At 45.2% G+C, this 17,184-nt stretch overlaps 1 protein-coding gene across 1 annotated transcript in view; it reads left to right on the top strand.

Annotated features, from left to right (window-relative positions):
- Nucleotides 1-3,095, top strand: part of RNF19A (ring finger protein 19A, RBR E3 ubiquitin protein ligase) — an 85,522-nt gene extending 82,427 nt beyond the window's left edge. Inside the window, exon 10 of the mRNA XM_069731652.1 lies at nt 2,007-3,095. Within this exon, the coding sequence (XP_069587753.1) occupies nt 2,007-2,670 (664 nt within the window). The 3' untranslated portion in view covers nt 2,671-3,095. The remainder of the gene's footprint in view (nt 1-2,006) is intronic.
- Nucleotides 3,096-17,184: the final 14,089 nt, after the last annotated feature.

Genomic DNA, 17,184 nt, shown 5'->3' with positions numbered 1-17,184 from the left:
CCAAGAGGGGCAATTTCAGCCTAAAAAAATGGGCTGAAATTCTCGGCTTATACTCGAGTATATACGGTAACTTGTTGTCAAAAACCAAGCCATCTTATAACAGTCTACCAAAAAAAAAAATCCCCCTCAAAATATTTTTGCAAGTTTATTTATTTTTAAGTAATGAAGTAAAAAATATATAAATTTGGCATCCCCAAAACCTCAATGACCCATATTTTTTCTTTACTGCAAAATGAATATCATAATAACAAAACCCAATATAGAACTGGGAATTTTCATTTTTCACTATTTTGTAATTTTTTTTCTTCTAATTTTTCAATGCATTTTTTGTAACTTGGATGGCATCATTCATAGTAACATAGTTAGTAAGGCCGAAAAAAGACATTTGTCCATCCAGTTCAGCCTATATTCCATCATAATAAATCCCCAGATCTGCGTCCTTCTACAGAACCTAATAATTGTATGATACAATATTGTTCTGCTCCAGGAAGACATCCAGGCCTCTCTTGAACCCCTCGACTGAGTTCGCCATCACCACCTCCTCAGGCAAGCAATTCCAGATTCTTACCGCCCTAACAGTAAAGAATCCTCTTCTATATTGGTGGAAAAACCTTCTCTCCTCCAGACGCAAAGAATGCCCCCTTGTGCCCGTCACCTTCCTTGGTATAAACAGATCCTCAGCGAGATATTTGTATTGTCCCCTTATATACTTATACATGGTTATTAGATCGCCCCTCAGTCGTCTTTTTTCTAGACTAAATAATCCTAATTTCGCTAATCTATCTGGGTATTGTAGTTCTCCCATCCCCTTTATTAATTTTGTTGCCCTCCTTTGTACTCTCTCTAGTTCCATTATATCCTTCCTGAGCACCGGTGCCCAAAACTGGACACAGTACTCCATGTGCGGTCTAACTAGGGATTTGTACAGAGGCAGTATAATGCTCTCATCATGTGTATCCATCATTCAAAAACAAGTATGACCAAACAAGTCCTCATGTTGATGGAAAAATAAAAAGTTAGGGATCTTCATAGGCAATAAAAACTTTTTTTTAAAAAAAAAAAAAGAAAAAAAAGAAAAATTGCCTCTTCATGGGGTTTAAACTACCTTGTGACCCCACTAGGGGGGCTGTCTGTATATGGATTTATTATGTACCTTCTATACAGTGAGCTCCCCTGCAGGATGACTAAATCTGTAATGTGACTGAGTGATGAGAATTGGGGGATTTCAAGCTTTGTATCTGCAAACAAGCCCGAACTTTTATCACACTTTTTAGATTATTTAGTAGTTTCCTGCCCAAAACCCCAGCACCAATCCATGTAATGCCTTAAGAGGCAGTTTGACATCTTCTCTATAAGCACCAAAACTTGAAATCTCCCTTTAAAATTCTACATGCCTTGCTTTTGGGAAAACTTGAGTGATCTTTAAAGGGGATATCCCAGACTCTGTGACAAAAAAAAGTGCCTAAGCACTAAAAGACAGGTATTTGCTGCCTGACGTAGTTATTTGTCGGCACAGAGTGGTCACAGACTGCTCCTGCCGGTGATTCAGCTGCTTGTTCTGTTCAGCTGCGCTCTGGTTCTGTCGATGGAGCAGGATCCCTCTGCCTAACTGGGGGAGTCGACTGTCAATCAGAATGACGTTGGAAGTCCTGCCCCATCGACAGAACCGAGAGGAAAAAAAGCTGCTGCTCCGTCAATGTAATGTCAGCAGAGGCAGCTGAATTGCCGGCAGGAGCGGTCTGTGACTGCTCTATGCTGAAGAATGGCGCCGGGCACAACAGGCAGTTAGGTAGCGTCTGCTTGCCTGTTAGTGCTTAAACATTTTTTCTTTTTATGAAAGTCCTAAATATCCCCTTTAGCCAGGACCTAACTTTGATGGTTTGGAGATGCCTTTAAAAAAAAAAAAAAAAAAAAAAAGTTTAAACATTTTAGAATATTTTTTCTAAAATATTTTTGCTTTATAATTTTTTGTCGGATCTAATTCTCTTTTCTGTCATTATTTTCAGGGAAGGTAACAGCCTGGAAGTTCAAGTGGACATTGAGTCTAAACCAGCCAAATTTAGGCACCATAGCGGCAGCAGTAGTGTTGACGATGGCAGCGCCCAAGGTCGGAGCAGCGTCGGTGGCTCTACAACCTGCCAAACAGAAAGTAAATGCAGCTCCACCAAATGGTCCAAAGACAATACAGCAGGGAAGAAATGCAAAGGCAAGCTACGAAAGAAGAGTAGCACCAAGATAAACGAGACGAGAGAGGACATGGACGCTCAGCTCCTGGAGCAGCAGAGCACTCATTCCAGTGAATGTGACTCCCCTTCTCTTAGTGACAGCTTACCGTCAGTGGCAGACTCTCATTCTAGTCATTTCTCAGAATTTAGCTGCTCCGATATGGAAAGCATGAAAACCTCCTGCAGCCACGGTTCCAATGAGTATCACACTCGCTTTGTTACAGTTAGTCCACTTCCCGAAGTGGAAAACGACCGGCTGGAAAATTCTCCCCAGCCCGGTGGTGTCGCAGTGGTGACCATCCCTGTTCCTTGCACGGACATCCCTCAGCTGAGTTATATAGCAGAGGAGGGTGTCAGCCAGGGCTTCCCCAACCAAGGGGAGAAGACTGACACCGAGAATGAGCCAACAACCGAAGGGAACTGTGCAATCCAGACGGACATCTAGGCCCGATATTGCTGCAATACTACTCTACCACTAACCAGTCCTGCTCACATGGAAAGCTTTGCAAAGCATTGGCTAACCACTCGGGGAAACCATAATAAAGAGCAAAAATCCTTCCAGCATTGATTTGGAAATCCTGTGTCCACATGTATGATGCTGGCCACCTGGAGGTTTACAGGAGGGCTATCTGCCAAACCTGATGGTACAGCAAGCGTGTGCGCTCAGCGAAGAGGCCGCCCCCGAGGGTCCTGTGAAGATGGCGCTGTCCGCATTACTATAACAGGGTTATAATTGCAATCACTAAGTAACTTCATTCCAAAATCTGGAGGCAGGGGAAAGTTGGATGGGTTTTGTCAATGAAAGATGGATGGGTTGACAAATCAATGAAGCTTTGAGCAAAATTTTTGAAATTTTTTATATATATGTGGAAAAGGAAGAAAAAAAAAAAAAAATATATATATATATATATATATATATATATACATATACATATATATTTTTTTTCTTTTCCACAAAAAGTTGAGAAGAATAAAAAATGATCCACATTCAGCATCAAAAGACAAAATGGAGTCTGTGTGACGCTAGTTGGATTTATCGTGGAGGGCAGACTAGTGACATCTGTCATCGTTTGGGGAGCAGACCACCCCACCCTCTCATTTTTGGTGCCTTCAGCAAAGACTGGGTTATAAGTGCCTGGTCATGAGAATTTATACTAAATGTTTTTGTTAAGCTTTTTTTTTTTTTGCATAGTCCTCTATGGCCACCCGAGGACTAGATTATACTCTCCAGGCCAATGACTGTGGTAGATCCTTATTAACGTATGTCATTAATACAAACGTATTCACCTACCAAAGACTCACTCAGGCTTCAGAGGAAATCTGTACATTGACATCTACAATCGCAACTAAAGCACAGTGCAGGAGCTGCACACGTCGTATGCCGGATGGATGTGGAATATGGCTGTGATCTGGTTTTATACTTTTATCATACAAAGAGCAAGGAATTAAGGTCTCCGAGTCCAGACGGTGGCCATAGAACCTTTACTGTTAATCTGTGCAATGTAATTCACTTTGACAATGCAAAACAGTTGTTGGTATTGAAACAGTCGTCGTTCTGGTCTCTGTATGTGCTGCCGAGAAGGTGCTAATGATTGTGCCGGAGTGCCGCGAAGACGTCATGCCATGTGCCGCAGTCCAATATTATGATTCCAGTCACCTGTTTAATCTGCTTCTAACACTAGTGCCAGTTCCATTGGACGAAGCTTGTTCCTGTATTTGTATATTTGTTTTATTTTGCTTCTAAAGATGCGTGTAAAATGCATAAAGAATAAATGTGTCCGTGCTGAGCGCTCACCGCCTCTCATTCAGATCTCATTGGTGCGAAGGAAAAGCAAAAATGATAAGAATAAGAATAATTCAGAACTGATGTGATTGATGCAATCGAGGGCCACACACGGCTAATAATTGGCCAATCTGACACAATGTGGCAGCAGAGATTAGTTGGTGGAGGGATTGGGTACAGATTGCCACAGTCATTTATTTTGTCCTCCACATTAAACATGTTCATCTGACTCCGGACCCATTTTTTAAGACGGAGATCACATGTATGGCTAGCTTCTAGGTTCGGGTCAGACGTATCGGATGACTGATGGCTGCTTTCCAACATGGCAGCTGTCACCTAGATCATAGTGCACAGCCATTACCAAAGATTCAATTATACATCCCTAAGACTGCGTTCACACACTGCCACCATGCAAAAGCTTTTACCTGCAGCAGCGCTTTTCCTCTGGTCTTCCCATTTTTTTTCCTGCACAAAAATTTAACCTTGCAAGGAAATGTCTGCGTGTGAATGCCGTCTAATGTAAAAAAAAATTAATCCATTTTACGCGCATTTCCTTTTACCCTATTTGACAGCCACTGCGACTGTCTGTAAGCGGATGTGGCTCCATTGTGTGACCCCCATCATCAGGCTCTAGTTCACCATGGGTGGTGGGTTTGCACAAGCTTTATGGGCCTGGTGTTATTAGTAGAGATAACTGATATTATATTTTATGTCTGATCATGTGATTTTAGTAGTATATTTACAAGGAGGGCAAGCGTGCGAGTGATGACGGCTTCTCCTGGGTAATGGGTTTACAACTACTATATGGAGATTGTTGATGCTAATATTGGGGAAGGGAAGTATCGGGTGCAGTAGAAGCAGAGAGTCCAGCTCTATCCTGGTTGATGCCGGCTTCTTGCAATGCTTTCCTGCAGGATATAGTATGGTGGCATATACAGGTCTGTTAATCCTTGTTAACTTTACTGTACCACTTTGGTGTTAAGGTTTTTTTTTATCTCAGTGCTGGAGTGGTAATCTACTATTTAATGTCCCTGCCCCTAGTATTATACTTACCGGGCGCCGCCGCTTTGCTTCAGCGCCGCCGCTCTGCTTCAGCGCCGCCATCTTTTGACCACAACTTCTGACTGACCGGAAGCCAGAGGTAACTTACAAGCCCAGTGTAAGGGCTCCTTCACACATCCTGGTGTGACACAACCGACACCTGAGAATAGACGTACAGAGCCGGCGTCTGAAGGCAGCTCTCATCATTGTCTGCACGACCAGGTATGTGTGCCTCTGCAGCAAGGTGGTCCTGGAGGTTGGACTCTCAGGCTCTGGTCTATAAGCGGTGTGGATTCTTTTCCTATGACATTGACTTGCATTGAAAAGTTACCTCCGCGTCACAACATCGGGGTGATCCGGCAGGTCACAAAACGACTGGAGTGGCGCTGAGAACACAATACGACTATGGCTGGTAAGTAGAAGACTACAGACGGGTAACTTAGATTAGTTGCACCACTCCAGAACTGCAATAGTAAAAAATGCTGGAGTGGTACCTTAAAGTGTAACTTAATATATATTTTAGCCTTCTAAAATCCTTCTTGATCCTGGGGGTCTGAGTCCTGAGACCTTTGCTGATGGATCAGCAGGACAGAAGCGCTAAGAAAACGCACAGGGTTGTATGAACTCGTAGACCGCTGAACGTTGCTGCTCTGTGGTCTGAGCGGTCTACAAGACTTTAAAAGACTGTAAAGGCCCCTTCACATTAAGCGACGCTGCAGCGATACCGACAACGATCCGGATCGCTGCAGCGTCGCTGTTTGGTCGCTGGAGAGCTGTCACACAGACCGCTCTCCAGCGACCAACGATGCCGGTAACCAGGGTAAACATCGGGTAACTAAGCGCAGGGCCGCGCTTAGTAACCCGATGTTTACCCTGGATACCATGCTAAAAGTAAAAAAAAAACAAACACTAGATACTTACCTACAGCCGTCTGTCCTCCAGCGCTGTGCTCTGCTTCTCTGCTCTCCTCCTGTACTGGCTGTGAGCCGGAAAGCAGAGCGGTGACGTCACCGCTCTACTTTCCGGCTCACAGCCAGTACAGGAGGAGTGCAGAGCACAGCGCTGGAAGACAGACAGTGGTAGGTAAGTATCTAGTGTTTGTTTTTTTTTACTTTTAGCATGGTATCCAGGGTAAACATCGGGTTACTAAGCGCGGCCCTGCGCTTAGTTACCCGATGTTTACCCTGGTTACCAGTGAAGACATCGCTGGATCGGTGTCACACACGCCGCTCCAGCGATGTCAGCAGGAGTCCAGCGACGAAATAAAGCTCTGGACTTTAAGGTACCTTCACACATAACGATATTGTTAACGATATCGTTGCTATTTGTGACGTAGCAACGATATCGTTAATGAAATCGTTATGTGTGACAGCGACCAACGATCAGGCCCCTGCTGGGAGATCGTTGGTCGCTGAGGAAAGTCCAGAACTTTATTTCGTCGCTGGACTCCCTGGAGACATCGCTGGATCGGCGTGTGTGACACCGATCCAGCGATGTCTTCACTGGTAACCAGGGTAAACATCGGGTTACTAAGCGCAGGGCCGCGCTTCGTAACCCGATATTTACCCTGGTTACCAGCGTAAAAGTAAAAAAAAACAAACACTAGATACTTACCTACCGCTGTCTGTCCTCCAGCGCTGCGCTCTGCACTCCTCCTGTACTGGCTGTGAGCCGGAAAGCAGAGCGGTGACGTCACCGCTCTGCTTTCCGGCTCCCAGACAGTACAAGAGGAGAGCAGAGAAGCAGAGCGCAGCGCTGGAGGACAGACAGCTGTAGGTAAGTATCTAGTGTTTGTTTTTTTTTACTTTTAGCATGGTAACCAGGGTAAACATCGGGTTACTAAGCGCGGCCCTGCGCTTAGTTACCCGATGTTTACCCTGGTTACCGGCATAGTTGGTCGCTGGAGAGCGGTCTGTGTGACAGCTCTCCAGCGACCAAACAGCGACGCTGCAGCGATCCGGATCGTTGTCGGTATCGCTGCAGCGTCGCTAAATGTGAAGGGGCCTTTATTCAGCGACCAACGATCTCCCAGCAGGGGCCTGATCGTTGGTCGCTGTCACACAGAACGATTTCATTAACGATATCATTGCTACGTCACAAATAGCAACGATATCGTTAACAATATCGTTATGTGTGAAGGTACCTTAACCTCAAAAAGACCAGAGGAAATCTAAAGAGAAAGCTGATAGGGGTCCCATAAAATTCCAGAACAGCACTTTTTGGGCAGCTTGTCCTCCAAATGCAGTATTTTCAGTTTTTGTCCCCTGTAGTTGTTCTTTAAGGCTACAATAAAACATGGCAGAATTAAATTTTTTTTTTTGCTTTGGATTAGGCCAAAAGTAAAGTTTCTCTCCCGACTCCCCTATACTCGTGTTCATATGAGAGGAAAGAGGGGAAGTCGCTTCATCTAGAGAACAAAAGCGTTTGCGTTCAGTCTGACTCCACTGAAATTATTCATTGGGGGGAGGAGGGAGCCCCCCACATTAGATGATCCAGCGCTTGGCTACTTTAATTTGGAGTATATAAGGTTTATTAACCCTCCGTCACATACAATATTCGGACTAACGAGTTCACATACAATGTGCCTGTCAGGCGCCTGCTGAAAAAATACCTATAATATCTAATGTTTGCAATTTCAGTGCTCTAAAAGTGATCAGTGACCTTCATAGGGATGTAATAAAAGAGACTACACATAATCAGTTGCAAAAAAAAACCATTTACTTAACATAAAACTAATAACTATGAAATACAAACTTTTCAAAACTCCCGCCAAATAGTCCCCAGTTCGACACTCTCAAAAAAATGTACAAACAAAATTTTTGAACACAAACTTAATTTTAAGGTACCTTAAGTACTATTAAAAACATATTCAATCAGAAGTAGATGCTGAGGTTTCCCCAGAAAAGTCACACTTGCAGAGCAAATAGCAAGAATTACACACCATTTTTGCATGTGTCAGGCAAATTGCTTTATGACATTTGAGACATTCATAATTTGAAAGCCTTCTGGTTCCGCTTTCCGTTTGGCAGGTGGTGCATCTCCTTCTTTTGTGAGGTGGTGCAGATGGTGACTTTTCACCATCATCTTCTGGGCGGAACCTTTTGAGCTGAACTTGAAGGCGAGAGGGGATACCGATTGTTTTCACGCTTCTCCTGCGTAGCTCTCCAAGTACTAGTTCATGGGCCAATTTTTTCAGATACAATCGTCTACGGAGTGGTTCAAGCTTGTTTTCAAGATAAATTACTTGTGAATTTATACCACCCAAATTCAACACAGCAAAAAATATGACCATTGGCCAGCGTTTGATGTTTCTGCTGACGTTGAAAGTGGAGCACATCTGATCTGCTGTATCCACACCCCCTTTGGTGGCATTGTAAAATGTAATTATCTCCGGTTTTTTTTCTGCCCCAGTCCCAGGATCGATGGCAGCATCATCATGAAGTGTTGATAGAAGAAGTACGATTTTTTTGGCATGTGGTACATAGGAAACTAAAGCCTTTCCATTATGGAATGCAAACATACTGCTGTACTGTTGTCTCTCTTTCACACTTACAAACTGTGGCGGCAATTCCCTTTTGTTTTTTCTTACAGTTCCCACATATGACAGCTTCTGAATTTTCAGATAATCAATCAGATCACAACTTGTAAACCAATTGTCAGCTGTAATATTGCGACCCGATCCAAATAAGGGTTCAGCCAGTCTTTTTACAACATCAATGGGTTTGTTGCTCACACAGTAAGGACCTTCTGGTTGTTTTCCTGCATAAACTTCCAGGTTGTAAGTGTAGGTCTTACTGGCATCAACAAGGGCATACATTTTTATTCCATATTTGTTTGGCTTTGATGGAATATATTGACGAAAGGCACATCTACCACGAAAACCAGGGAGCATTTCGTCAATAGTGAGATTCTCTCCAGGGTAATAACTTTGTTTACAGTTTACAACAAATCTTTGAAATATATCATGAATTGGAGCAAGTCGGTCATGTGTTTTGCGTTCGGTTCGGGTAGTTCTGTCGTCAAACCGAAGGCAACGAATTAGAATCTTGAATCTGTTTATGGACATAACAAGGCTAAATTTTTCAACTCCATCCCCATCTTTACCCCAAAGTTCCTCCAAACTTTGTCTATTTGCCCTATAAGCTCCTGCAAGGTACAGTAATCCAAAAAAAGCACGCAGTTCTATTTCATCTGTGGGCTTGATGGTTCTGTTGCAGATGTACTTGTCCTTTATAATGTCTATATATTGGTTGGTATATGTGACAATAGAGTCCAGAATGTCATCTGTAAATATACTGTTCCAGCATTCAATTGCAGTTTTTGCATTACGTGCAGTTCCTATTACTGCAGGAAGGTGAGTAATAATGTTTAAAGGTTCCCTACGTTTTTTCTGGAATGGCTTCTTGTTCCATTTAGTATTTTTATCTTTTCCAATATAATATGATCCAACTTCTTCATCCTCACCACTGTCACCATCTTGCTCTGTTTCAGAATCCAGGACACATTCTTCCACCTCATCATGAGAATCAATCTCACTTTCCTCTCCTAAATCCTCATTCAGTGTGAGGTCTCTATCATCTAACAGCATGTTTGTTACTTCCTCAACATCAAGTTGTTTGGATAAATTGTACATTTTCCTCTCCATTTCAGCAGATAATCTGAAGCAAGAGAAGGAATATGTTAGGGAACTACTGTATATGCCTGAGCAGCACACTTTCTTTTATAAAATCTCCCTTATTTCTATGAAATATCCTCACATTTTGTGCTATACGTTCATAAAACAAGCTAAATAAACTATTGTGATGAATAAAAACATAAAATACCAACCTTACTGAATGTGACGTATTCACATACAATGAGCCTGAGAGATCTGTGCAGCTATATCCTCTCCCCTGAAGCTCTGAAATCCAACTGTGATATCAGGTTTCACAGACCTTCAAGAGACAGGAGACTACCTGGAGGGAGGGGGTTTCCTCACAATCTGGTGAGGAAGGAGAAATGAAAGTAAAAGAGAAGCGCCTGTCAGATCAGTTGTATGTGACAGAGGGTTAATTCTAATTACACACTTTGCAGATTTTTTTTTAAACCAAATAACATTGAAGAGATATAAAGGAATCACACATTGCATATTTAGTGTCCAATAAATCATTACCAGGAAAGAATGGAAACATTCGGTAGCAACTGCATTAAAGGTAATGTAGAAATGATAGCGAACTTGAATAGAATATCACAAACTGATAATCATACTTGGTTTACTAAGTTAAACCATAGTCGTTGCTGCTTGTCTGTTTTTTAGTGAGATTTAATAAAGGGCAGGTTCGAAGATCACATAGAAGAAAGTGGCCCAGAGTCCCTCCTTCCTTTATCAACCCATTGCCAGCGCCCCACCCCTGTGCACCCTTCAAACAGGAAGTCAGGGTTCAGTTCACAGAAAAAATCCCAAATATTTAAAATTACCTTTAATTATTAATATTAAAAAGAGCTGGTGCACACAAAACCATCACCAAAGAAAAACTATCTAATAGAGAAAGGCCCTTGGGGGGTGCCTACCCCTATGGGCCTACCACTTTTCTGCACCCTACCTAGCAGCGGAGGTTGGCACCCTGGTGCCCCCGCTCACCGTCTGCTATCCCTTCTATTCTAGTAATCCCTATAAGGAAGGGGTAGAAGGAACATGCAACACCTTATTTTGGAATAAGAAGCTGTGGGTTATAGGATATAGTTTTTAGGAGCCAAGAAAAAGTGCTAAATGGCCCTACTCTGATCCTACTTAACAGCGGAGGTTGGCACCCTAAATTACCAACGACATGGCACTCGTCGACGGCTATCCCAATACTGACTCTAATAAAAAGATCTTAAAGTGCTGAGGTGCAAAAATCTAATATAACAAAAAAGAATGGGCTTACAGTTGCTGGAAAAATGCATTCATGGTTATCTAGCAATTTTCATAACCATGATCCCACTAATAAATATAAAGATATATTCTACCAACACAAAAAGAAAAGGGGGGCTGTTTAATAAAGATTACAACCTGGGACATTCTCCCCCTAGGGATACTTAGTACCAAAACAACCATATCTATTAAGCCTAACATTTTGCAAGAAAATATGTGTATAGAATAAAGCTCGACGCGTTTCCCCTCACCACCAAGGTTCATCAGGAGTAAATACACATTTTGTGACGGTCTGCTGCTTGTAGTCACAGACACACACGGTGGGTCCCCTCTGGATAGAAAGTCAGGGTGGAATCAATCTACCTCATTTTTTTTTAATGTTCCAGTACATTTATGGCATATAGAGGTAATTTTCTTTTCTAAAGAGAGGGAAAAGTTTACCTCCGATTTCCATTTTGAGATGGTTGGTACTCCCTGACGACATCCAAAGTGTGGTCATCACATCTTTTTGGGCAGTAAATAGGAGCTGAGTCAGGAATAATCCATCTACAGTCCTTTGGTATTGTTCAGGATAAATAATAAAGTCTTGGGGTTTGTACAGGAACTGAACAACTTGGGCCCATTATCCCCTAATCTCTGGGCAATGTCCTGTGACATTTGGGGCCTTCATCCGGTTCAGGTTGTACCCTGAGCATTTTGGATGTGGTGTAATATGTTCGGTGACAAATATTATATCCTGCGACCAGTATGAATCTACTGTGTTCACTTTGTTGCTGATTTTCTGTGCGATAAGGGAAGTTTGCTGCTGCCCAAAAAATAGGATTCAAAGGTCAGAAGTAGGCAATGGGGACGTGCACATTCCTAAATGTATAAATAAACGCGTTTAGGAATCAATTTTCTTTCGCATAATTGGGGGACACAGCCCGTGGTGTATGCTGCTGCCACTAGGATGCTGACAGTAACTTAATCCCAAGAAAGCGATCTCCTCCCCTGCAGTATACACCGCCCACTGGATCCAAGAGAACAAGTTAATTCTTAGTGTCCGTAGGAGGAACACGAATCTGCTATATTCAGACCAAAAACTTTTTATTTTAACTTTTAATTCTTAAGATTTTTTTTACCTGGACGAAGGGGCGACGGATCCTTTCAAGGCTCCGCTCTCCCCGAACCAACAACAGGCAAGCACGTGGTGTCACCTCCACGTATCCTCTCCTGCGACGTGGGATGCCATGCCTGGGCTGATTTTTAAGGGCAACGGGACTCTTTAAAGGGCACTGATCTCCCCGCACCATCAACAGACGAGCACATGGAGTGTCGCCTCTATGTACCCTCTTCTGCAGCCAGGCCTAATGCCGGACAACCAGCCCTGTCCACCAGAATTAAACCCCTTGGATGCACAGAGGCACCCTCTGTTTTTGGCGTTTGTGTAGCCCCTACTGCTCCACTACTGTCTAGCGGATGAAGCAAGGAGGTGGATGGTTCCTCTCCATCCCCCTATGAAAGGGAGAGTGGATTGAGGATTTTTAACCTTATCCCTGCACCGTCCAAAAATCACCAGTGACAGCAGCTGCACAACAGAGGTACCTGCACTACAGCGAAGGTACCTGCAGCATCGTCCGAAGGACATCTCCAGCCTCTCCTGGTAAGCGCTGGGGCGGGGGGCTATGAGCAGTCTGGGCACAGGCAACAGACTTTTCCTGTCAGGGGAACGTTTTTCTGTTTTTCAAGCCTGGGTAAAAATTTAGTCCCTGGCTTTGGCCTTGTACAGGTTGAAGCTCTGCCCCCACTATGTGATCTGTTGGCTCCACCCACTTTTCTGGCGCTTCTCATTCTGAACGAGAGTTGCCCACGAAATCTTGTCGGCCATCTTCCTACAACCTGTCGCAAGCTGACAGGGCCTCCTGCTCAGGAAGCCTCCTGCTTTTTTCGGATAGAGACTTGGAGTGTGATTTTCGTGGCTGGGACACAGGACCTGGGTAGGAGCGCTGCCATTAGCTCTCTCTCGCTTTCAGTATCCTATCCTCTGTGACAACCCTGATTAAGGGGGCACATAGGAGTACATCATGTCCCATCCTCAGGCACCTAAAAAGTCCCATAAGACTTACATTTTTTTTTTTCACTTCATGTAACTCCTGCCAGTCTGCATTTCCAAAAGCTCAGAGTTCGCCACTCTGCAAAACCTGTGACCCCAATTGCGCTCAGGAGCCCCCCACTGACACTGGGCCCAGTGTCCTTAGTTCTCCTGACCCACTCGTCTCTGTCGCATTCGGTGACTTCTCTGGCCAAAGCCCTTGAATCTTTCAGCGTTCCTTCTGGGGATTGTGGAGTTCGCACATCTGACGCAGAGGGACCCTCCCCTACACGGGAACAGTCGACTAGCAGGGGCTGCACAAAATCTAGAAATGTACAAGTTTCCAGGAAACGAATATGTAGTACGTACCCCGTACAATCACGTACCATGGCGTCTGTGAGCTCCGTTTCTCGTTCTCCCTCTCCAGACGTTGGTAGCGAACTGAGTATAAATCGGATGTCTCCTTAGATCCAGATTCACCAGACTTTCAGAGGACGGTTGATTCTCTGAGGCCGTCAACCAAACTCTGAAGGTTGATAAAGACTCCGGCTCTGTGCCGGATCACGCTGTGTGCTTCAAAAAAGCGAAGCGTCCTCATAGAACATTCGCCATTCACCCGGAGTTTTGGGATATAGTTAATTGGCACAGGGAGCGACCGGATAAGCACTTTACAGGACAAAAACCCCGCTTGAGGAGAAGTACCCTTTCTCAGCTGATCTGAAAAAAGATTGGGCAGAGTCTCCTGTAGTAGACCTGCCAGTCCCTCGCCCAGCATCCAAAACCCTTCTATCCCTGCCAGATGGATCATCTACTAAAAATCCCACAGACCGCCAGATAGAAAATTTGTCTCGATCGGTCTTTGTGGCCTTAGGTGCGGCTCTATATCTTTCCTTCGTTGCAGCGTGGGTAGCTAAAGCAATGGTTTCCTGGTTGGAGATCTTGGCTAATTCCATTCAGAGCAGTAATCTTCCTCCGTAGGCAACACAGCTGGCTAGTCAAATTTCCCAGTCAGGAGATTACCTGGTATATGCTTCTTTGGATGCGGCCAATTGTGCGGCTCTATCCGTGGCAAATGCCATCACAATCAGAAGATCTTTATGGCTCAGAGAATGGAAGGCGGATTCTGCATCAAAAAGTCTGACATCCCTTCCTTACCAGAGTGGGTGTTTGTTTGGAGAGAAGCTGGATCAGCTTATCTCGGATGCTACGGTAGCAAAGAGCAAATTTTTTCCCCAGGAGAGGCTTAGGCATCCTTTTCGGTGTCAACAACAAATCCGTTTCCGATCCTTTCGCGCCAATCGGGGTTGGTCCACTACCTCTTCAGGATCAGGACTCTTTCCTCGCTCTAAGGGCTCATACTCACTTGTGCGAGACTCGAATGAATCTCGCACGGCAATACCCGGCACTGCACCTGGCACAGAGGAGTGAAGCGTGCAGCTGCATGTATTCCTATGCGGCTGCAAGCTCCGATCTGAGTGCCGGCAGCAGCACCGGTATTGCCGTGCGAGACTCATCCGAGTCTCGCGCAAGTGAATATGAACCTTAACAGAGGACCCCAGGAATCTTTTGGGCCAGCCCTTCCATGGCTGATTGGACCTAAACAGCCTGGCTCTAAGGGATCTAGGTCCCACAGATCTTCCGCCCAATGACTCATGGGGTTATCCGGTCGACACCAGCAGGGTAGGCGGTCGCATATTTCTGTTTCACCAGGTCTGGCTCTCAGTCTTTCACAACGAATGGCTGTCTTCCGGATACAAAATCGATTTTTCTTCGCGTCCCCCAGTTTTTCTTTTTTCCCCGACTTCCAGCATCAAGGGCAAGGGCTCTTTCCCGAGCCATAGACTTTGTGCCGTGATGACGTTATTGTCCCGGTTCCAGAAAATGAAAGATTCTGAGGAATTCTACTCCTATCTATTCGTTGTCCCAAAAAAGGACGGAAAAGTGAGACCCATACTAGACCTCAAACTTCTAAACAAGTTTGTCAAGCTCCATCATTTCCACATGGAGTCTCTGCGTTTGGTCATCACCTCAATGGAAAAAGGGGAGTTTCTAGCATCCATCGATATTCGAGATGCTTACCTGCACATCCTGAGTAACCCCCCCCCCCAACAAAAGTTCCTGCGTTTCGCCATTCACGAACAGCATTTTCAGTTCACGGCCTTGCCCTTCGGCCTTGCTTCCACTCCCAGGATCTTCACAAAGGTCAAGGCGGATGTCATGTCCATCCTGCACTCTCGGGGCATGGTCATACTACCCTATCTAGATGACCTTCCGGTCAAGGGTACGTCTTTCCACGACTGCGTGGAGTCCGTTCATGTCACTTGCGATACTCTTTCTCATCTGGGTTGGCTGATAAACTTAGCCAAGTCTTCCCCCATTCCACCTCAGCAGATATCTTTTTTAGGCATGACCCTGGACACCTCTCGAGTGTTGGTGATTCTCCCTCAAGACAAGGTCCTAGCCATTCAGCAAGGAGCCCACGCACTTTCTCAGTTATACCCTCAGTCCATCCGCTTTGCGATGAGGGTACTGGGCAAAATGGTGGCAGCAATGGAAGCGGTTCCTTTTGCACAGATGCACCTCCGTCCCCTACAGCATGCTCTTCTAGCACCTTGGGACAGGAACCCGTTCTCCCTCGACTGCCGATGCCGCCTATCCCTGCGGGTCAGGCAGACTTTCAGATAATGGACATTGAGTTCTTCCCTCAACCAGGGAAAGTCCTTTTTCCCAGTTCAATGGCTAGTGGTGACTACTGATGCCAGTCTTCTGGGCTCGGGAGCAGTTTTTTGTCACCACACAGCTCAGAGCCGCTGGTCATCTCAGGAATCGAAACTCCAATCAGTCTTGGAAATCCAAGCGATATGGCTAGCGCTACTGCAATTTCCTTATCTCCTAGCAGGTCACCCCATCCGAATTCAATCGGACAACACCACGGCTGTGGCATATATCAAACTTCAAGAGGGTACCACCAGCAGAGGGCAGCCATGTGCGAGGTATCTCGCATTCTTTGATAGGCAGAGAAGAACCACTCAGTAATCTCAGTAGTACACATACCAGGCGTGGAAAACTGGGCGGCAGACTTCCTCAGCCGCAAGGGTCTCGCTTCGGGGGAGTGGGAACTTCATCCGGATGTTTTCCAACAGATCTGTCTACGTTGGGGGACCCCAGATGTGGATATGATGGCGTCCAGATTGAACGCCAAGTTCTCCAGGTTCATAGCTAGGTCGTGAGATCCAAGAGCCAAAGGAATGGATGCTCTGGTTCTTTCGTGGCGACAGTTCTGTCTTCCATACATTTTTCCCCTGCTGCTGCTTCTTCCGAGAGTCATCAGAAATATCAAGGCAGAAGGGGTTCCAGTGATCCTGGTCACTCCGGATTGGCCACGCCGGGTGTGGTTTGCAGAGTTGTTGCTCCTCGTCGCCTGGTGACTGCTGGATCATCCAGATCTGCTCTCCCAGGGGTTGATTTACCACCAGAACTAAGCGGCCCTGTGTTTAACGGCTTGGCCGTTGAATCCTGGATTCTGATCCAGGCTGGCTTTTCACAACAGGTTGTGTCCACAATGATCAGTGCTCGTAAGCCTGCGTCGGTACGCATTAATCACCGTACCTGGAAGACATTTTTTGCTTGGTGCAAAGCTCGTGGACGTCTACCCCTCATCTTCTCTATTCCCACCATTTTAGAATTCCTACAGACCGATCTAGACTCAAGCCTGGCGCTCAGCTCGCTCAAGGGCTAGATATCTCCTTTAGGGCTCCTTTCCACTTGCGAGAAACACGTCCGTGTCTCGCATGTGAAAACCAAGCTCTGGTGTCGGCACTCCAGAGCAGAGCGTGCGGCTGCATAGCAACACATAGAGCTGCACGCTCTGCTCCCAAGTGCCGGCGCCAGAGCTGGGTTTTCACATGCGAGACACGGAAGTGTTTCTCGCAAGTGGAAAGGAGGCCTTATTGGTCTTATTCCAACGTAGGATTGCGACAAAACCTCAGGTGAAGACATTCATTTAGGGGGTTACTCATGTGCTTCCCCCTATTTCAGGCCTTTAGACCCTTGGAACCTTAACTTGGTCTTGGGAGTCTTACAGGAAGCTCCTTTTGAATCGCTTCAGGACATTTCGCTCACCTTTCTGTCCTGGAAAGTTGCATTTCTCATGGCAAACACATCAATCAGG

Source organism: Ranitomeya imitator, chromosome 6 (assembly GCF_032444005.1).
Source record: "Ranitomeya imitator isolate aRanImi1 chromosome 6, aRanImi1.pri, whole genome shotgun sequence".
Classification (NCBI taxonomy): domain Eukaryota; kingdom Metazoa; phylum Chordata; class Amphibia; order Anura; family Dendrobatidae; genus Ranitomeya; species Ranitomeya imitator.
The sequence above is the reverse complement of the archived record's forward strand: the minus strand, read 5'-3'. Positions and strand labels throughout refer to the sequence as shown.